Below are 23,144 nucleotides of genomic sequence, written 5' to 3' on the forward strand. Positions count from 1 at the left end.
GTTCCCGAGGGCCAGATGTGTGGAAAGGACCTTTTGGAGATTTAACTATTTGCTCACACGTTGGCATTAGCATGTGTTTACCCAAATGTAATAAATGGGTTTAAAATAGTGTTAAACACATAAAAGTCATTTTATATGGTTGCACTCTTGGTAACTGTTCCTCAGGCTTTTGGAGAAGGTGAACTGTGCCAAGCCGTGAACAAAGTCTCTCTTTGTGGTTTCTGCACATGCTCTCTGTCCAGTGCAACAGGGTGAGTGCATTGTATAATTAATTAGAAATAATCACTTAGGAGTGTAAATGTTCCACATTTGTCCTCCTGAAGAACACAAACTGAGCTGTTTGCCGGTGTTCATCCTGGCACCATCACATACGCTCCAACCCGCTGAGGGACCACGCTGTTGGTAGAAACAGAACTTACTTCGACCATGAAGGCACATAAACACATCCAAGGGCACAATAAACATGGGATCAGTTATTTAGCCCACAGGTTGGAGCAAAGACAATCAACCTTAGTACTATTATATTTTGTTTTTGTGTTCCAAAAATCTCAGATCTAAGCATATTCTAAAGCTGAACATATGGGAAACAAGTTACAAATAACTCAACTGATGCAGAGAATAAACATTATATATAGTGGACATGATAACATGGTTTGCTGGTTGCAATTCAACAACAGTATAAACCAGGAACTAATTAACTGCATTAAATTATATCTGATGTTTTGCGTTTTACTGTTATACAGTAGATGTCTAAGGTGGTGCTAAGTTATACATGGTTAGGTAATTTAATTTATAGCAATTTGGTTTGTAACATCGGTGTCCTGTAAGAACCTCATATCTCTAAATAATCCACTTTTCAGAAACATTCAAAAATAAATAGGTAATAATAAATATATGTATCGTGGAAATCATAAAATGCAAAGCTCCTTTGACAGGATAGGATCAAGGCACATGAAGGTAGTGCTGTTTCAAATCAATGAACAGAAGAAAATAAATACAGAGAGGAGAGGGATAAAGACATGTCATTAATGTTCACCTGTAAACGCTGAGAGCAGAAGCTTTTAAAAGAAGAGTGTGTCTGTGACCCTGATGACAACCAGCTGAAAGCTTTAAAAGGGAGTCTCAGCTTATGAAGAGCAGAGAGGGAAAGAGAGAGAGGGAGGGTGAGATCAGATGTGGATGGAAGGGGGAGCAGAGCAGTCCTGAGGACAGACGGAGGAAGTGAACAGGAGGATGGAGAAGGTGTAGAGTCTGATGTGAGGCTGCAGATTCACGGTGAAGAGAAGAGGAGAAATGCAACAGGCAGAGACGCAGTGCTAGGGGAAGTGAAGAGCCCAGGTCAGCTCCAGTTATATGCAAGTAAGGTCGTGAAAGTGATCAGGCCAACATGCTGCCCTGGAAGATGGTCATTGTTGGTGTTTTCTACAGCTGCATCCGAACAGGTGTCTCACGAAGTCGGACTAAAGGTAAGAATTGAACTCAGCATTTTGATCAAAAATTGCAAACTTGTTTTTGTGGAAGATGTTTTTGTATCTACATGTTTCTTTACAGAGCAAAGAGAACATTTAGCAGCACTGTAAGTTGATTGTGAGAATTCAATTGTGGAGTAATCCAAATAAAGTGATAACTGAGTCTGGGATGCAGGAGAATGTATGACAACATAAGATTTTGTAATTTATCTGTGTTCTCTTTTTAGATGTTTCAATACATTTTACATTTTAAAGCCCCAATTTGTTTTATAGAGAAGGTATGTCTGACTGTGTTCATTGTTCCTTGGTTTTGCTGAACTTTAATATTAAACCCGAAACAGAGAGATCGTCATCTTTTTATTTAGTTTCCGAACTCTGAGGTTTCCCAAATTATTGTACAAGCAAACATACTTTATGAAGAGGAATGACATTACTTTGTGTATTGGACAGACATATATCAGAAAAGCAAAACTGCTTGGAATTGAGGAGCCTATCCTCTGTTTCAATAAGAACTCAATAAGAATCTAAAACAGCAGAGCTACAATAAATACCGGAGAAAATAATAACAATATTGTGGAGGTTAAATATTAGTTTTTGAAGTTGTCACTACAATTGTACTTTTTCTCTCATCCAGCTAGGTTCATATGTCATCTGCACATGTTTCTAATATGAAAACAAAGAGAGGGTCCAAAAGTGAGATGATATGAGAGAGGAAACTCATATTCCTCAAGTGAATGAAAAGCATATTGAGATATCCAGACCAAGTCTGCTCAGGGAATTATTTTTGTCATAAAGAGTAAGATCTTTTTGTGATTAGATTGTATAAGAATCATATTGATCCTATCACTTATTGAAAAAAACACTTACAGATATAAACAGAGGCAAATATTCAATAATGGATGCGATGCTACAATCCTGATCGTAGAATTTTCCAGTTTTGGCTGTGGACACTTCTACATTGACAGGAAGTGAAATTCCAAAAATGAAATCCAAGCAACAGTGAGAAACACGTCATACACACATCGTAAACAGGCTGGAATCACCAGGTAATATTTGGACCTTTAAAGGGGACCTATTATGCAAAATCCACTTTTTCATGTCTTTTATACATAAACTTGTGTCTCCTGTGTGGAAAGAGATTCTGGAAGTTTCAGGAAAAAAGATTCGCACACTTTTTATCCTGATCCATTTATATAAAAACCACAGATTTTGGCAACTTTATGATGTCATAAGTATTTTCTGACTTGTGTAACCATTAGCCAACAGCCAACCAAGGTAACACCCGCCACCTTATCACCTGAATCTTCTCCTAGAGCACCATTGTGTTATTTTTAACCAAATCTTTCTCAGAGGGGCGTGGGGAGGGGCTCCTTATTTTCATCTAAAGTAACAGACAGAGAATCAGCACTTTGGAAACAGGGCTGAAACAGAGGGGATTATGGGATGCTGCAATGATCTGTTTGGTATTTCAGCCAAACACTTCAGAGACATGTTTTGTACATATCTGAGACCTATAATGATGAAAAACAGTATAATAGGGGACCTTTAATACCGAGTTCAGCTTGTGAACATAAAACACCCTGTGTTCAGTTTACTGAGTGATTTGTGGATACGTTTCCCAAACAATTACCTCTTACTGCCAACTGGATCACAAGCATGTGAGTTTGACTGGAACCATGTGATCTAAACACAGAGAGCTCATGGTCTTCATTATGTTTAACTTTTTGCAAATACCATTTAAAAGTCCAGCATAAAGGCAATGAATGACGTGTGTGAAGTGGCTAATCCAATTTGTTCCCAATGATTAACACACAGCAATGCCTTTCAATTAGCACAATTTGGATTCCTTAAAAGTTAGTTGAAGATGTTGGATATTTTCGTTGTCAAATATAGCAAGTATTTTAGTTTGTATCTTTTAGCGTAATTTGGAGGACTCAAATAAATTATTATCCTAAAAATCAATGCATACCTTTACTGGCTATATTGAACTTAGATCTGTGAATCATTATCTAAAAATAAGAAGTAAACCTTGTGTGGAAAATATGATAATGCAGCTGCCTAAAATCAACTTGTTGCACTTGTTGAGCCTAACATAAACAAGGACACGGCCAAGAGCGAAAGGGTTGGCAGTTGGGTAATTGACTCTGGCTAAGACATTTAATGGATTACTTAAGTAACTTCCAAAAACCTCTCTCCTGTTTTCCTTTTATTTTCTCGTTTTAAAAAGAATAAACACTCTATGAGCAGGTCACTATCTTTACTTCTGCACGTTGGCAGGTTGAATGATATCAACACAGAACAGTTGAGTCACAGTCCCTTTAGCACTGGTCTGAATACCTGCATGAAAGGGTAGCGTTCTGTCTGTCTGCATTTATATCTTTATGACTTCCTTTCATTTTTCCCTCCATCTGTTCTCCTTTTATCAACCCATAATTGTAACCTGAAGCCTATGCTCTATTTGAAATGTTAACTGCATGAGGTCCAGATTTTACACGCATTAATAAAACCAGCAAGCAAAGAATGTTGGAGATACTGGACAGTAAGTGAAAACAGTCTAAATATCTCTGTGGTCTGATTTCTTTCTGTCTTTCCCCAATCTCCTTACCTTGATGAATGATATTGTCAATTGGTCGGTGGTTCCGCCACTTTGATATGGGTGTGTCTTCAACAATTATTGTTGACATTCATGTTCCCCCAGAGGATCAACCCCTCTGACTTTGGTGATTCCTTGACATTTCCTCTAACATTACCGGGTCAATTGATCGTTTTTTACCAACATTTGTTCAGACCAACACAAACAAATGGGGTAACGTCACATGCACTACATCAACTTTTTGAATATATATTATGGTACTCACATTCATGGTCCCCATGTAATTACTTCTAATGACTTTCAAGATTCCATTGTTAAATTATCTGAAGTCCACCGTAGGTTCTCTTAGTATAAATGACTACAATGAATGGGTGAGGAGGTAAGAGCAAGAGTTTTCAGTTGGTTGTATCTGCAACCTGACCACTACATGTAGGTGCCAATAAATCCATAACACTGTTTCCTTTGGAGCTCTGTTTCTGTATAGTTAATTTTTCAAGAGATGTGACTGCAGAGTATTTAGTATTCAAGTCTGTGCATGGTTCATGTTTCCTCTTGCTCCAATCCTGAACAAGTAAAGGAAAAGGTATTTGCCTTTGAGCTTTCTTTGTCCATGGAATATTTGTTGCGGTTGAAACCCTGCTTTCCCATGCTGTGGAAATTAGGCTGAAATGCTAACCCTATACACTGCATGCCAAAATCATCTGGAGCCTGTTGTATGATCTGTGTGTTACTCCGCCTTTGATTCCTCTGCTGGCTTTGAAGTCTTGTCTCCTGCAGATAGAAGTCATCTGTAAGGTCAGAGACCGTAGAGTTTGAAATGCATATTCTATATTAACTGCAGTTTGTCCTGGTGAGGGCAAGATACACCTGGATATCACATGTGCCAGAGCAGTTTAAACTGCTTGTCACAGGAATGTCCAACTAACACGTTCTAGAAGCCTTTTAAGTAGTAAATCATCCCCAAAAAAAGCATAAAGTGAAACCTGAATGAAAGGCTTTGCTAAAGAAACTGTCCCTGCTTATCTACCAATCTCATTCTCAGTCTTTTTCTCTTTTCAAACAGCACTATTCCCAGCTTCACGCAGAATAAAGCGAGGGTTGGAAAGTCTGGTGAACCCCAACTTCCACAATTCCTTTGATGATGTTCATTTATTATTTGAGGTGAGATGACTACGTCCCGAAATGTAATTTTAAAGTGAAAAAGCATTGACTAAACCTCAAGGATTGACACTGATAATTTCATCTTCTAGATCCTGCTGGCAGGCACACATTTTGAGGCCAGTGGAGCGTTTTCGGTGCAAGATGCTGAGCTTGCTTCCCTCCGCAAGACAAGAAATATGGAAGTCATATGTGAGGAGATCATTCCCAGGAAGCTAACAGATGTATTTAGGCTCATCTCTGGCCTTTCAAATCACATTGGTCACCTACATCAGGACGATTTTGAACGCACCCTGTTGACCTTGGTGTACACCGCCCAGGGGATGGCTAATTCCAGTACTGAACACCAACAAGGCTTATGGGCTGATTCTTTTGTTAGTTTGTACAAAGCAATCAAGCAGGATCTGACAGTGACAAACTGAACGGATAATGGTTTTGCTAATGGTTCAATTCATGTTAAATAAATATCCATGGAGATCAGTGAATATGCCTGGTATGTGCTTTGGAACTATCTTGTGTCCTAGCAGGAGACTGAGAGAGAAACCTGTAAAAAACTGGTTGGTGGTAAGATAATGATACAATTAAGTAAATAATAATTAATTTACTGTCACAGAAAAGTTAATTAAAACATGATGTATATACAGATGAATTAAAATGCTGAAAGCAATACAATGGATCTACTTACATTCATATGTCTTTTCAGTGTTTGTTCACTAACACCTGGCTGCATTCTAAGACTGAGAAGACCATAGACATTGAAACAAGAAATCATTGTTTACACTCCAGTGGTATGCTCTGTGAGTACACATGACTGTACAGAACATGTCTTCAAGATGATATATATGTTATCCAGTTTATAATATCATAACTTTTTAACACGAACAATTAATAAAGATATCTAATAAAACTAGCCTCATGTACCTAAGTTCCTCCCTAAAGAAAGTCCACATAGTATCCAATTTCATGCAATTGCCATTCGCAAATGTCACTTCAAAGCTCATGTGGAATTCCACCACGTTGTCACAGTACAGTGTCTTTAACAAAGGTCAGGATGTCCAAACTGAGCTGCCTCTGATGGTTTTCTGGAAAAAAATCCATAAAATGCATGCTGAAGTGAGTACAGGACTCACATGGCAACTCCAATAATAATCTGTGAAGGCTCTGCATGTCCAAGTGGCTGCTTAGGCTCCAGGGCATTAGTATGTGCTCCACTTCCGTCCAGGGAGTCTGGCTCACTCGGAGGGCAGAATGGTATGTACCGGATCCAGGAGGAAGAAGACAAGTAAGAGCTGATGCCAAAGGGAAGGTTGTAGACCTCTCCGCTCTCCAGTGTGTTGCTGGATTCATCCTTGTGAGCCTTGTTCCACGCCAGGATGCCTCGTTCATGCTTTGATCCTGTTGGACACGTGTTAAATGTGTTAAACCCTTCTATCACGATCTACTGAAGGAATGAGATTGCTGACTTGTGTTATTCTCTGACATAGCTTGGTTGTATTCTAATAAAGCTTGGAAATGCTTTGCGTTTAAACTTACGTTAAAAACAGTCATTTTAGAAAAATTTTAGAACTCAGATTCAATCTCAAATTCTATTCCTAAAACTACTGAACACAATGGCTTCAGGCCGTAAGTATATAAAATAAAGATGTGTATTGACGCTTATTTGTTTAATCTCTTTAAAGTTTAAACTATAAAAAAGCCATATGTTAACGGTGAATGTCTCCCTGTTGTGAGCCTGTTTTAAATCTAACCCAAGCTAGTTGATAATCATGTCTCCAGACACCAATAACTTACTGGGTTATTCCTGGGTTTAATAATGTAATGAAATTGAACAAAAGTACCTGGAATTGTGTTGTCCAGCATGAAGCCAAAGAAACCTCCAACAAACATGCTGGTTGTCAGAAGAACCTGCAAGACCTGGTCGAGTTCAACAACACCTAAACACAATACAATGGAAATTGTTTGAGTAAAACCATATTATGATGCTTTTTCTGAAAAATGCAGATTGAATAAGGACATGTTATTAATGTACCTGTAGCAATAGCTGTGGGGTTCTTGAATATCCAGTTAGGAATGACCAGACCCGAGAACATGGAGAATCCAAAAATGAAGATGTTTCGAGAAGAATTCATATCTGCATACTGAAAATATGTAAAATAAAATAAAAACATTAGAGGAATGTATTGTCATGCAATATCTAGGACAATGTATGTACAATACAAAATTGCCACCATGATGTTTTAGAATGAGTACCTGCAGATTAGAAACTCCTGCTGCAGAGATGACGCCAAACATAACCATGAACATCCCTCCTACCACAGGGGATGGGATCGTAGTGAATATGGCGCCCACTTTACCAAACACACCCATGACAACCATCAGGACTCCACTGGCTACAATAACCATGCGACTACCAACCTGCAAAATAAATAGATAGATATAAACGTCTTCTCTTGAAACCGTCAACTGTTACATATATGTATACGTTTGACTGCTTGTTTGTCAGCAGGATTACAGAAACACTTCTGGCCCTACAGTATTGTTGAGATATGTGTTGGTAGTCTGTTGCATTGGCCACCAAAACTCCGTGGGACAGATAAAGAAATGATTTCAACTTTGGTTAAAATTGGAAAAGAAGGCATTTGGCTTTGGCCTTCTAGACAAGTCAAAGCCATTTGCTTTAAAGAACTTCCAGAAATACTCATTATGGTCTTACCTTTGTAATACCAAGTGCTCCAACATTCTCGCTGTATGAAGTGGTTCCATTTCCTGTACCCCAGGCTCCAGCCAACAGACAGCCCAGTCCCTCAATGCCAATACCCCTGTTGATGGCATGTTTAGGGGGAGGTGGCGCCCCAGAGAGCCTGGCACATGCGTGGTAGTCCCCTACAGACTCTATCATGGAGGAAATCACACCGGCCAAGATGCCAATCACCCCCGCCATACTCACAGTCGGCATCCCCCACTGACCTATGTTTGGATTCAAACATAAGGAAATAGAGATCAACACAATGTGTTAAGAGCCTGCAACCCTTTCATTTTCCAGTAACTTTTAATTAACAAAAAGTAACCATGCAATAGTTGGCTATATGGTGGCTTTTACCTGGGTACGGAAAACGAAACCAGGGAGCTTGGCTGATAACATCTCCCTTTAGATCAGTGCGGGCCAGGTAGCCATATTGACTTGGTTCACTAGGAAGCGCATTGTAGGTTGTTAAAATGTAGCAGATGAGCCAAGACAAAGTGATTCCAAGAAGAACCTGAGGACACAATCAAAAAAAGATAAGATCTAAAGACTAAACTAACAGTTTTCTTCATATATCTCTTTCGACTCCACTTCGAGCGATAGAATTACTAACAAAGAACTGCTAACAGAGCACTTATATACTAATAAAGGACTGGCTTATCTATAGCCAGTTGAGTAGCACTTGAAATGTTTGGCTCTATGAAACCTAATGTACTTATATGATTCTGTTTTCTTCAAGGTTGTGTCTTCCTGGTCGAATGCACTTATTGTCGCTTTGGATAAAAGCGTCAGCTAAATGTAATGTAATGTAATATATCTCAATGAACGTGTTTGATACCTACAGGGAGAATCTGAAAGACGTAGACATTGGACGTGTGCAGTTTTTTCTCCTTGCTGTACGTAGGGAATGGCACAGGTATGTGACGGAGGTATTGTGAGAACAGGATGATCAGTGCTATGGTCCTGTGTGAGACAAGAACAAAAACATTAGTATTTAACATTGTTTAATAATACAGAACTTAACTAGGTTGTTGCTAAGTCAAAAAAGCAAAGTACAGCAGCAACTAAGCAGGTTCTTTGGGAAGGATTTATTTAATAGGCTTTATTGGTGTGCCAAGAGATTAAGAGATAATATTTTTGAATACCCTGTGCTCTATGCAGGGGAGGAAGCAAGTTTAACATAACCTATAAGACAAGCTGGTATGAATGCATTACAATCAGATAAACCCCATTAAGCCAATAACTAACTTTACTAAACTGACAAGATATACCTTAAATGCAAGATAATCAGAACAGTAATTAGAAAAAAATATAGAATTGCAGATTACATAAATCACTTATTACTTTTACTGTAGCAGAAAGACCCTTTTTTTTATGTATTTCTTTAATTGTACCTACATAGTAGAGATGCCCCAGTGGTTGCCAGCACTGGTACCAGCTGAGTCAAACAGGGACAGTCCAATGAGAGAGATGGTGGGAGCGATGGTCAGAGGTCCAATGAAACGCATGAAGAGGCCGATGAGGCCGGAGAAACCTACAAACACCTGGAACAGTGAGCCCACCATAATGGACCCCTGCAGCTGAGGACAGACAACATCAGCATTTTGCATGGGTCAAGTGTTGGAGCTGGCATTATATTACTGTTAAACAGAATTTGAATTTTGTCCAAACAATGAGCATTTGTCCCAGCACAGCCAACATTAACTGATACAACAAATGATGTATTCCACACATAATTTCATTTCCACAGGACAGTCCTTAAAACAATGCCTTATTATTAAGTATGTTCTTAACGTTTCACTTTCACACAGAAAAGTTAAAATGACTATATTATAATATTGTTCTATTGCTGGTCATTCCAAAAGCTATTTTGAGAGATACTTAACCTTAGAACTTGAACTAAAAGTCTGAACAATTATATGCAGCAACATCTGAGTGAGTTCTCATATCTAATCATATTTAAATGTTAGGCAATGTAGACTCGATGGGGTTGCAACATAATTTAATAGGGTTACAAGATGGGTGTAGAGAAAAACAGTAACACATTTAGGACCAGGAAGTTGTTCTAAGATCATCACCTGTATTAATAATATATTCTTTCTTTGAATGTTTTTTATCTTGGTATATAAGTCTCAGATGGGGGATTTTTGACTGGTAATGGGGGAGGAAAAACTCATTGACTGCTTCCAAAGCCCACAGTGCCTGAAGCATATTGGATAGTCTGTTGAGGTGCTAGCTGTTCAATCCAGACAAAACTGTAAACACAAATAAAGCGTAATTTGCATTTATTAATCAGATCATTCACAGTGGTCACATGACACGTAACACTGTCAGTTATACCCAAAACAATTGCTTAGTGTCACTTTAAGTTATATGAAAGATGTTTTCTTTATCTGGTTTAGAGCTGTTGAATTAAGTTATTACAATATATCGCTATCTGTGAACTCGGTTTGCTTATTTTGCGAGTGTTTTCATAGTTCAGCAAAAGAAAAGATAAAAGAATAAGACAAGTTGTGGCTCTAGTTTTTAGTACAACACATTCATGTTCAACACTTGCCAGAGGCCCTTTACATGTGAAACAAAGTGAGTTGTGTTTATGATGGTTCACTTACTGCTCTCATTCGAGTCTGCCATACTTCAGTGAATTCTGTGGAGGAGGTGTTGACCAGGCTGGCATTTTGGGTCCAAGCAGGGCACTGCCACTCCGGCATGGACAGCATTGCCATGGACGGTGCCAGCAATGTGAAGGTCCCACCTTGAAGTATGGGCAGTCTGGAAATGGCAGAGATTCAAAGACATCAGGATGAATGAAACCACAAGTAGCCAGACAGATCTATTGTGTTTTAGGCATCATTAGCTATCATCATGTCAGATGGTACCCAAAATAGCTTGGAATTAATCAAGATAAAGGAAAAACCGAATTGTGGGGTGATTTTTGTGCAGTTGACATATGAAATGAATAAATATATATATATATCAGGCAGTTTAAAATATATATTATACTTTGTAGGTACATAAATAAGGGTTTTGGTTTATTATTATTTTTATTTTGTTTACACTTTCTTGATTGGGTAGCGTTATTGATTATGTATGTTAAAGATGAATATCGTTGTTTAGTTCTTGGAACGCGCCCTGGAGTGTGTGAATAATTTAGTATGAATGACTATTGAATAGGAGTTTGTCAAGGTACCATGCATGTTAACATGTTAGTTTATATTGCTTATTAAAAAGTCTGTTGTATATGTTTACATATTTACATTTTATTTATTTCTTAAATAACTTTTATTTATTGTTTTTAAATGTTGAAATCAACTTAATTCAATTCAATTCAGAATAGTCTTTATGTACCAGTTTCTTTTACTGATCAAACAGCTGATTCTCACAGTAGGTCACAGTTAGCACACATACAGTAACATGTTTAACTCATGGGAATATTTAAGAAACACAGCTAGCAAATATTGTTTGATTTGAGTTTATAATGTTTCATCTTGAGGGACATAAATAATTAGCTTCTCTAGGAACTTTTTAAACATACTGCTTCCTTTCTTCACAGCCGACCTCCAGGTATTTGGGAAAGACAAGAAAGCATCAGTGGTTCTAAGCCAGAAGAATGTGGATTTAGCAAGAGCTAGATTCCAAACATAATAAGATGGAAATTCCTGCCCTAATCCTACTGCGACACCGATATTCAGCCAGTCTGCACAAACATAATGAAAGTTCAGAGCATCGGAACTGGTTGAAGTTTGTCGTTCTCCAAAACAAACTCTGCAGCATGCAACAGAGGAGAAGTCCAGCTCCTACTGCATTCAATTGTATTAAATATAGTCATTTTATTTTGTATTGCATTGTATTTTATCATAAAATATAACTTTGTAGTATTGTTTTGGTACCTAAATATAAATGCCTGTTGGCATGATTACACTATTAAGTAACATTTATTGTACCAAAAAGGGTATTTTAATATGTAAGGCTGTGTTTGGTCATGTGTGTGTGTCTGCATGGGTGTATCTGTCTGTTCACAGATATTTACATAATGCTTGACACATTAGCCTAATATTTATTGTGCTCATTATCACGTATGCTCAAAGACCTTAAGTGTTTTGCATTAATTTACCCATTTTTTAAAATACGTATTCTTTGAACTGTTTATTGGTGGTCAGGGCCTGCGAGTGACCAACAATTCTTTCAGAGGCAAATGGCATTATTGGAAACAGGCTAGACTAAAAAACACACCTTACCTAGTCTCTTGCAGGCCACTTTTTGGCCTGTGTTGTGGATGAAATGTATAAAGTTAAGTTTGGTCTGAGTTCAAAACTGGAGAATCAGTGGATTTATTCCATACATTTGGCAGGATACGAGATGAATAAATCCAATTTTTGCTACATCTTGATTGTAAGTAAACTGTGATGGACAATTCACCAGGGGCGTTTCCTCAACCTGGAAACATTCGGGGCTTAGCCCACAGTGTTGACGCCCAGAGATTTTCTTTTGGGGGTGCTGTGGGGTAGCTTGACGTTTTCATAGAGGGGTGCTCAAAACACGTAGGGTTTCCCATTAAGGTACCGGGCTACAGTGGAATGTTCTACTGCAGCATTCTCCACCACACACACACACACACACACACACACACACACACACACACACACACACACACACACACACACACACACACACACACACACACACACACACACACACACACACACACACCACAACAGTGTACCGCGACGCTTGCTACAATGAAGGCTCGATAATCAGCTCACAGCATATAGGTGTAAGCAGATGTAAAGCGGGTGGACCTAACATCCTCTAGGGGGGGTCCTCCACCTCCTCTAGGGGGGTCCGGGGGCATGCTCCCCCGGAAGATTTGTTTTTAAATATTGAAGTCAAAAAGCATCAATCTGGTGCATTTTGAGAGCAAAATGAAGAGATCTATGGATAACATAGGCCAGGCGACGCCACTGCAATTCACTCTTCTTTGTTTAGGAGAGGAAGTCACTTTTGGCAGGGATCTACATTATACTGAGGGTACTTTTCCATTTCATTTTTTACTTATGTTTTCACACCTAAAAATACCTTACCATTTGTAAGGATCTTAAGGTAAAGCTGTACTTTCTCTCTGGTAATCCCTTAAATAAAAGCTGTGCCCAATTACAGAGTAAAGTATTGTGTTGTTCATGGTTAGGGCTTCACACTCACTTCAGCAGGCCTGCAGTTTAACAGAGGTTAAGAAGGAAGGATTGTTCTGCCGGTTTAATAAAAAGGAGCAGCATGACTAATTCCACTTTAATGCACCGTGCTACACTGCTGGATTTAAAACATGGACCAACAACGCATGGAAAAGAGCAGTGAAATGAAAAATCCAGCCAGTGATACATGTTAAAGAGAAATGTAAATGGTATCATCAGAATAAAATAAACATTGCTCTTTAACTTGTGTTAATTGACTGCCTTACCTGATGCCGAAGGTAACTTGCAGCAGAGTGCAAACACCGGAGACGAAGAAGATGGTGCTGATGAGGTGGCCTCTGTGTGATGCCATCAAACTGCAGACCACAACCCCTGAGACAGGATTAACGGAATGGCGATGATTCCTCCAAACGCCGGTCAAACAGTGCTGAGGGAACATAGACAGAGAAAAAGATAAGCTACATTTATGTTTGAAGTACAGTGGGAGGAATTAACAAAATGTTGTGTGACCCTGGGAAAACAATCAGCCTAAAGTAGTGGCTCAACCTGCATCCAAACAAAATGTTAGTAGAAACTGCACTGTAATTTTTTATTCATGTAATTTTTATTCATGTATTTTTTTCTTTTAATGTTTCTTTTATTATCTTTTATTTGTAATGACTGTTTTCAAATGCCTTTGTCTGAATTCTTTCATTTTTTGCTATACAGTATAAATAAACTTGCCTTGCCTTGCCTGAAGGGCTGCGTCAATAAGCAGTGGCTAGCCGTCACGGCCCTCTAGGCACCTCTGTGAGGGCCTAAGATATTCTAAAAAGTAATATTTGAAACATTTAAAAAAACAAAACGTTTTTTTTTAAAATATTTTTTTTAATATTTTGTTGTTGTTTACATTTTTCATTAGTTTTTTACCAAAATAACTTGATTTAAATTGTATTTAAAATAATATTTCCAAAAGAAATGAATCCTTCGATCTGCCTGTTCAGTTTCTGTTGGAATATGAAGGGTTAAATGCCGTCCTCTGCGAGTTATGTGAAGACGGGAGAGCTTGTTGGTCCCTCTACTACATTCACAGAGGGCCCGCTATAGTAACTCAACGAGAGAGTAATGTCAATGACAGTACAATTGACCAATCATATCTTCCCTCTAAATGGGCGGGATTTTTTTTCGCGGACTTTATGACAAGTTCCGGCCCGCTGTGAGGTCTATGCAAGTGGTTGCAGTGACGCATCCTAAAACCCGGAAGTAAGCTGCGCTCGGATTCCCCTTCTTATTATACATCCATGCAGGGTCGGCGTCATGGGGGGTCATTCGCGGGCCATGCCCCCCAAATGAGTCACTGTGCCCCCCCAACGCAGGGTGGGCAAGCCTTGTCACTTTGCCGATTTTTCTTTTTTTTATCATATAGGCTAAGTGAAAACGTTTCCCACTAAAGGTTTTTTGTGTGAAATACATCAGAAATAAATAATACAAATATAAAACACAGCCTGAGGTGTGCTCACTGCTGCTCTCTGATTGGTGTGTTGCTTGACCAATGACCCCCGACCTTTTTTTTGTTATCATTACGTGGCTGAGTGTTTAGATGAAAGCCCAGTGGCGATCTGTTCATCTGTTACACTGATTATACAGTAAAGCCATCGAAAATAATATGATATACAGTACAGTACAAGTACATGTGGTCTCTGTGTTTCATTCAAGCTCTGTGTGGTGTGGCACGAGCGCATTTTGTGAGTGCGCGAGCGGTAACGTGGAATGTTGTGGTTAGCATCTGGTTAGCTAGCTATGCTAACGGATATAAAGGGCTGTTTCTACACCAAGGTGGAGGACAGTCCTCTCCTGTCAGACTGAGAGGATCTTATAACGTCAGCTCAGTGAGGTAAGGACTCTCTCAGTGTTTAGATAGTTAACTTTAGGTAAGTTAATCTCAGTGGGTCTCAAACGTCACCATTTATGTAAGTATTTTCGAGGAATACCTTTATATGATCATTATAGTTATTAAAGAGAGAATAAATGAAAAACGGGTATGAAATACTATAGGACAGTAACACAAGAATATAGTTTAAAAAGGGGAATGATTAGTGAAATATCCATAAAGAAAAAGTAAATCTGTGTACAGTTCTGTTTCATATGGATGCTGAGAGATGTAGGCTATCCATAGATCTCTTCATTTTGCTCTCAAAGTGCACCAGATTGATGCATTTAACTTCAATATTTTAAAAATAATCTTCCCGGGGGAGCATGCCCCCAGACCCTCCTAGAGGAGGTTAGGTCCAACCCCCACCTAAAACATGTTCACATGGATAGGATACTAAATACATTTGCACACTTTTTATATGATGGCCTATGTCCATATCAAATCAAATCAAGTTTTATTGATATAGCACATTTTTCAACGATTTTTTGGTCGAGCCAAAGTGCTGTATATACAGTATAATACAAAAATAAACCTACAGTAAAGACACTTTACAGCAAATACAACAGCACAGTTTGTGCAGAATATCAGTATGAGAAAACGACACCCTCTGTCCTTATATGTTTCTGTTTTGGTGGTCGTGCCACAACCGTGCATGTATGCACAAGTCATAGGTGCACTATACAATAGCACTACACCCCTGCAATGTGTGTGAAAGACAATAGACTTTACAGCATGTTTTTTTTTAATTGAAGTTGCGTTGGTGTTTGTGTGTTGGTTGTTGACGGCAGTGTGTGCCCCCCCCTTGGTATATGATTGCCCCCCCCATTCAAGTTGTTCTAGAGCCGACTCTGCATCCATGGGATTCCCTCGACAGAAAGCAACGGGATTTCTCCATAGGGTTTTGGAAAATAGCTTGAAATAAGGTCTGTGGAAAACGAACCTGTTAAATAAATGCACGTTTTGTTCAGCCGGATAATATCCACATGTCTACACTAGTTTTATTATTTTCGAATCATAGATAGATGATTAGCATAGTTCGTTCGTGATGGCTCACTTCAGTGATAGTGATGATGACATCGTTGCGAAATTATTAACCGAGTCATTTTCAAAATTGAGTTAGCCTACAATGATAAACTGGAGTGGCAAAGGATCAGCTGAATGACCCGCAAGTGCTTCATCCAAAAGGACAGGAGGATGGACTGTGTGTTTAAGTGATTTGATCATCAAAGGTAGGCCTAAGTCATTTTCAATGTGGGCCGCCGTGCCGACTTAATTCATTTTTAATTGTTACTTGGCTGTGGGTGCCCTGTCATGATAGGTGTTTATATAAATGTTGTTGTTCTGTGTGGTAGAGGGTCGCTGTCATTGATGCGTTTTGCACCCCGGGCCGCTGTTTTGATATTCCGCTGAAGTATAAACTGTGACGTAATATCGCTTCTTTTCTTTCGAGGGGGGGGGGGGGGGGGGGGTCAGAGGGCCCTAGGTATAAAAGTCACGGCTCGCCACTGGTCCAATCAGGATGTTTGGGGATTACTGAGGTTATGTATTACTAAACACCAGAAACTTGGTTATGATTACAAAATAAAAAAGGAATTATTTTTTCAATAGATGTTTTTAATGCAGCAATAGATTGGTTGAATACTTATTTATGTATGTGCATAGTACAAATTATCAATTGCTTCTAAACCAACCAAGCTATTTGAGTCAGTATTGGCCTGAATCGGTATCAGTTCATCCCTATAAGTAACAAGTCTCTGGGTACACTTGGAAGGACCCGTGATTTATGCCGTGAAAGAGATACTAGCAGTTCAAATAGAAAGGAAAAAGTTTAAATGGAGCAATACAACTGAGTCAGGTCTTCAGAGGAAACACTAAATACATACAACCAATTCTCACTGACTTTACCATCCCAACTGTATCTGAAGCAAATTTCACAATCAGACATACATAAATAAAACCAAGTCTAACCAACCGTGAAGGTAGCGTCCAACGGAAGCTCTCATGGGACACTGTGGTCATGTTTGCATTGTAACAACACAAGCTACGCTACATTGGGCCCTTCTCACTTCTCTTATTTTTCATTTCCTCGCTCCTCGGTCTCGGTCTCACCGGAAGTTGATTTTTCTGCGCCATCTTGAGTAGCGTCCAAATGGCCTTATTTTTGCCCGAGGACCGAGGAGGGAGGAGCGAGGAGCGATAATGGAGGAGCTATAACCAAGGAACCACCAGACCATCCTTCGATGAAATCCGCAGACACTCGCCCCGCCCCCTTACTGTGTATCGCTCACTGATTGGACGAGGCAGTGCATGCACTGATCTGATGCTTCTTGACATGAGAGCAGTTTCCCAGCGGAGTGAAGAAAATACATGAACTTCACGGGAGTCACTCCTCAGTTTATATACCGTGTTTTGTTTCAATTAATGTATCATTTAGTTACACATATGTGATATATCTGAACAACTAAGTGGTCAAAAATCATTTTCTTCATTTATTGGAAACATTTTCATGATCGCTTTTTTCGTTTATATTTTAAGAATGGCGTTTATCTTTTTTGAGATTTAGTTCTTATTTTATTTAATGTATTTGGGTCTACAACAGATGATACAAATGTTTGTGTCAGTAAATGTGTACTAACAGAGGCGGGGGTGTGTGTGGAAATAACAGGGACAGAGCTGGCTGCTGTCAGACGATCAGCTGTGCAGCGTCATCACAAACGGACGTCGCTTCACGTGACACTCCGGAGGAAAGGACGTCCCATTGCTCTTAAAACTCATTTCCCTGCTTCTCGTGGTTTCCTTGCATCTCTCCATGCTTCCCTAGTGGGAGGGACTAGACGCAGGGAAACCAGGGTCGGCTCTAGAACAAATCGAATGGGGGGGCAATCATTTACCAAGGGGGGGGCACACACTGCCGTCAACAACCAACACACAAACACCAACGCAACTTCAATTTTAAAAAACATGCTGTAAAGTCTATTGTCTTTCACACACATTGCAGGGGTGTTGTGCTATTTTATAGCGCACCATGACTTGTGTGGGGGAAACTTCTGTGTAGCAATGCAGTGGGAGTCACCGACTCATGAAGGAGACACGGGAAGAGCAGGAGCTTTGATGTCAAACACTGATGGTTTATTTGGAGCTTCGGCCGGAGGATTCACATCACAAGTCACAGCAGCCACGATCTGACTGCATGGTAGAGTTGCCACGTCAATTCTGGAGCGCCTCTCTCTCGTTAGCCCATTTAACTGGTTCACAGAGAGTAATCAACATATTTGAGAAGATAGCCTAAACAGTTGGGAACACTGAGTGACTTGCGTCTGACACTTATGGCCTCGAAGATTTCACACCTTAGAGTCCACAAACACAGAGAAGGAAGTGTCCCAGTGTACCCACAACAATAAACCATCTGTGACCTAGGGTTTCCCGGTCATAGAATGGGAACAACAACATCATGGCTGAAGCAGCCTATCTCCTTAAAGGAGATAACAGACGTCAGGGTTGGTCATGCACGTCATATCTAGGAGTCTAGGACAATTATTTCCCTAACAACTTGTGCATACATGCACGGTTGTGGCACGACCACCAAAACAGAAACATATGGACATAGGCCACCATATAAAAAGTGTGCAAATGTATTTAGTATCCTATCCATGTGAACATGTTTTAGGTGGGGGTGGATCTAACCTGCTCTAGGAGGGTCTGGGGGCATGCTCCCCCGGGAAGATTATTTTTAAAATATTGAAGTTAAATGCATCAATCTGGTGCACTTTGAGAGCAAAATGAAGAGATCTATGGATAGCCTACATCTCTCAGCAGCACCCATATGAAACAGAACTGTAACAGATTTACTTTTTCTTTATGGATATTTTACTAATCACTCCCCTTTAAAACTGTATTCTTGTGTTAATGTCCTATAGTATTTCATACCCGTTTTTCATTTATTCTCTTATTTTTTTAATAACTATAATGATCATATAAAGGTGTTCCTCGCAAATACTTGTTTACATAAATGGTGACCAAACCGTTTGAGACCCACTGAGATAACTTACACTAAAGTGAACTATCTAAACACTGAGAGAGTCCTTACCTGTGGCTGAGGTTATACGATCTTTTCAGTCTGACAGGAGAGGACTCTCCTCCACCTTGGTGTAGAAACAGCTCTTTATATCCGTTAGCATAGCTAGCTAACCAGATGTGAACAACAACATTCCACGTTACCGCTCGCGCACTCACAAAATGCGCTCGTGCCACACACACAGAGCCGAGCTTGAATGAAACACAGAGACCCAGAAGTAGGCTACTTGTACTGTACTGTATATCATATTATTTTCGATGGCTTTACTGTATAATCAGTTTAACAGATCGCCACTGGGCTTTCATCTAAACACATAGCCACGTAATGATAACAAAACAAAAGTCGGGGGTCATTGGTCAAGCAACACACCAATCAGAGAGCAGCAGTGAGCACACCTCAGGCTGTGTTTTATATTTGTATTCTTTATTTCTGATGTATTTCACACAAACAACCTTTAGTGGAAACGTTTTCACAAAAAACAAAAAAAACGGCAAAGTGGTAAGGCTTGCCCACCCTGCGTTGGGGGGGCACAGTGACTCATTTGGGGGGGCATGGCCCGCGAATGACCCCCCATGACGCCGACCCTGAGGGAAACGACGCAAGTGAGGGACGCAAGGAATCCATTTAACCGAAGTGAGAAGGGCCCATAGGCTTTTAGGCAGGAAATGGCGGAAGAGACTCATTGTCAAACATCACCCTTTGCTGACGTACCTGGATGCCGAGGATGATGCACAGGTACCAGGGAGGCACATCTGTTACGCAGTATACTAGCTTGTTGTTGTCTGACTCCATGGACATGTCCAATTCTTCTCCATGTTGTGTGTCCGGTAGATCACAAGAGCGCCCTTCACGCTTTAATTTGACGGATAGAGACACGGGTGAATTAGAGATATATATGAAATAATGGAAATCTGTAACTTTGACAAACATGAAATTAATATTACATCAAAGAAAATGCTTTAATAGCCACATAACTATAGGACACTCATAGACTTATAATTCCCAGTAAGGAAATGTGGTTAGCTCATGACTTGCACTACAAATTGATTTTCCTTCTTTCATCCAAGATAAAGTAGGATTATAAAACAACACGCTAGAGTCAGATGAGCTATTATGTATTTATTTTCAAAAAAGTGTAATCGCTCAAGATTGAGACTCAACACTACTGTTTGTCTGACTAAACAGCATGTCACTTATCTCTTCAATAATGTGATTTTAAGCATGGAGGCGCAAGAATGTAAACAAGTACATTCACATGTCTCCATGACGCTACTTTGCTAGCTGCTCTTTCTGTTGTTAATTATTAACTGATCAAAAAAAAAGTAGTTTCTAATGTGGCATTAAACATCACAACACGTGGATTATCCAGTTCAGTGATAAGAGGAGAGATACATCTATAATTGTTACTTGCAGATGTGTTCACATTCACTCATATAAAAGGAAAAAAACCTAACCTTGATCTGAGCCTATACGTTAATATTTGTACACTATTGTAGAAAAGCACACATTTAAAAGTGTGTTGCATTCAAAGACATTTTTCTATAGGATATAACTAAATGAAATGTAAGTAATACTCACTGCAAATGCATAGTTGTCAAGACCATTACTGTTCTTTTCTGGAGCCATGTCAGCTTCAGCCCTATAGGCTCAGGTGGTGGTCCTCTGGGGCCGAAATCAAAACAGAAAAGTGAAATAACATTAGCGAGAGGGGAGGGAGCTCATCAAGAGAGGACGGGGGAGTCTAAAAGGGGAGATCTGGGAGGCGGGAGGAGGCGGGAGGGGTTGGCAGTTTGCTATGAAGGAGCAGAGTTCAGACATAAGACTGCTGCGCTTGTTGACTGAAATGACTCCCACCAGCAGCTCATGTGAGCCCAATTACAACTGAAAGAGCAGCTGACCAACCAGCATCTGCTAGGTAGGGCTTAGCCATTGAGACGTATTTTTTAACTCACGCTCTTTTTTTCTCAATTTCTTTATCTCCTTGCATCGACCTTAAAAAAGCCTGCACAGTTGTTTAAAGGTCCCCTATTATACTGTTTTTCATCAATATATTACAGGTCTCAGATATATACAAAACATGTCTCCGAAGTGTTTGGCTGAAATACCAAACAGATCATTACAGCATCCCATAATCCCCTCTGTTTCAGCCCTGTTTCCAAAGTGCTGATTCTCTGTCTGTTACTTTAGATGAAAATAAGGAGCCCCTCCCCACGCCCCTCTGAGAGATATTTGGTTAAAAAGAACACAATGGTGCTCTAGGAGGAGATGCCGGTGATAAGGTGGGGGGGGGGGGGGGGGGGGGGGGGGGGGGGGGGTTGGCTAATGGTTACACAAGCCAACAAAACATTATGACATCATAAAGTGGCCAAAATCTGATCAGCTCATTTTCAGACAGGTTTTTATATAAATGGGTCAGGACAAAAAGTGAGCGAATCTTTTTCCTGAAACTTCAGAATCTCTTTACCCAGAGGGGACACATGTTTATGTATAAAAGACATGAAAAAGGGGATTGTGCATAATAGGTGACCTTTAAGACAGAGTCAAATGTCAATAGTCAGAAAAGCCTTTAGGCCATAGCTTGTGCCCTTTCCATCACCAACCTTCCAAGCTCTAACATGATGCCAAACTGTCACATGCTGCCATTGATGACGGGTAGATGTTCAGTAAATGTTAACTTAATTTACTAATTTACCGTAAAGCTCCATTTCCCCTGAAATGATATTAGAATAAATTATATTATTTGTCTAAATTAAGAGTTTGATAGCAGCCCACATCTACTTCATTAAAGAGGTCGTAGTACGACAGCCGAGAAGGTTCAGATTCTAACACCATTTGCATGTGTAGGCCGGATCATTTCCTCAGCCTCTGTGACAGAGAACAGGATTGTTGTCTGCATCTCGTCTTGTTTCAAAGTCAAAAGAGGTCACAGATGGATAGCTAACACTGGAAAGTAGACAAAGCAAGCAAGAGGCTATTAATAAACGTATTAAGAGTTGTCTTCGCTTTTAGGGAATGTATAAAACTAGGGAATGGGAGCTGGAAAAAATGCACCAAATAGAAAAGTTAAAGGAAATTGAGCTCACATGAAACTTTGAAAAGCACAGAGAGAACAATGTGGGGACATCATGAGGTCTTCTGCTCTGTGTGCATGTGACTCTGTGCACTACACATCACAAGGATCCCCAGGGCTGTCCCTCCCTACAGGAAGATCACGCAGGGGGCCTCACCTCGCGGAGGGGGCCTCATCTTGCGGACGGAGGTCTCCGCTGCTGCTCCAGCACCCACCGTCCCCGTCGACGCTCGCGAAACAGAGAGCCTCTTCATCTAACTTTGTGTGGGGCCTCAAGTTGGCCAGGGATGGCCCTGAAGATCCCTCACATGTCAGGTAGCGAAGATCTGTGATGGTGTCAGTATTCTTTCATATCACTCAATGAAGCGTCACACCTCTTGATTGGACTGATAATAAGCAGCTGAGCCATTGTCGTCATCTGCTCTAACAGAATAACTCAACATGCATCATTATGTGTCAATGTGTGTCCAATCACCAAAGCATAGCTCAATGTGTGAAGAAAGAAGTATGCTTTCTTTCCACCCAACCTGTTGTTGATCACGTCAGTCTCTGTAGCTCAGAAGCACATGATCACATTTAGCCTCAGAGACAGTGAACTTTCTCAAGTGTGTGTTTCAGAGGCTTCTCTATAATCAAATTGGGATAGGGGCAGTTAGCAATCAATGACTGAGTGCACAGTATTTATTTAACAGAATAATGTGCTGCACGTGTGCTAAACAAAGCTGATCATGAATGTTGTTTCAACAATAATTATTATGTGAAATGAAAGCTATCTAAAAGGGCATTCTCTCCTTTTCAAAATGAGTGTTGTCCAGATGTGGGAAGTAACTTACATTTACTCAAGTACTGTACTTAAGTAGAATTTTGAGATACTTGTACTTTACTTGAGTATTTCAATGTTATGCTACTTTACTTGAAGACAAGGCAAGTTTATT

At 39.9% G+C, this 23,144-nt stretch overlaps 2 protein-coding genes across 2 annotated transcripts; one reads left to right on the plus strand and one right to left on the minus strand.

The window, feature by feature from the left end:
* The first annotated feature begins 1,387 nt into the window (after positions 1-1,387).
* On the plus strand, positions 1,388-5,642 carry LOC117550837 (protein FAM180A-like). The gene is made up of 3 exons (XM_034223394.1): positions 1,388-1,466; positions 5,126-5,223; positions 5,313-5,642. The coding sequence occupies exons 1-3, from the start codon at positions 1,388-1,390 to the stop codon at positions 5,640-5,642; spliced, it is 507 nt and encodes a 168-aa protein (XP_034079285.1).
* zgc:110789 (Xan_ur_permease domain-containing protein) lies at positions 2,906-20,765 on the minus strand. Its single transcript, XM_034223393.1, is given in 17 exon segments — positions 2,906-4,833; positions 5,906-5,957; positions 6,351-6,615; positions 7,059-7,154; positions 7,250-7,358; positions 7,471-7,635; positions 7,934-8,187; positions 8,321-8,477; positions 8,806-8,926; positions 9,362-9,543; positions 10,576-10,735; positions 13,419-13,489; positions 13,491-13,514; positions 13,516-13,566; positions 13,568-13,579; positions 19,851-19,991; positions 20,718-20,765. Coding segments are annotated over 17 exon segments (2,139 nt in total). The 3' UTR covers positions 2,906-4,602.
* Positions 20,766-23,144: the final 2,379 nt, after the last annotated feature.

Source organism: Gymnodraco acuticeps, unplaced genomic scaffold, assembly GCF_902827175.1.
Source record: "Gymnodraco acuticeps unplaced genomic scaffold, fGymAcu1.1, whole genome shotgun sequence".
NCBI lineage: Eukaryota > Metazoa > Chordata > Actinopteri > Perciformes > Bathydraconidae > Gymnodraco > Gymnodraco acuticeps.

Coding starts and splice junctions, on each gene's coding strand:
- LOC117550837 (XM_034223394.1), top strand. CDS start 1,388: ATGCTGCCCTGGAAGATGGTCATTGTTGGTGTTTTCTACAGCTGCATC. Junction 1,467..5,125: donor CTCACGAAGTCGGACTAAAG/GTAAGAATTGAA, acceptor CTTTTCAAACAG/CACTATTCCCAGCTTCACGC. Junction 5,224..5,312: donor ATGTTCATTTATTATTTGAG/GTGAGATGACTA, acceptor TTCATCTTCTAG/ATCCTGCTGGCAGGCACACA.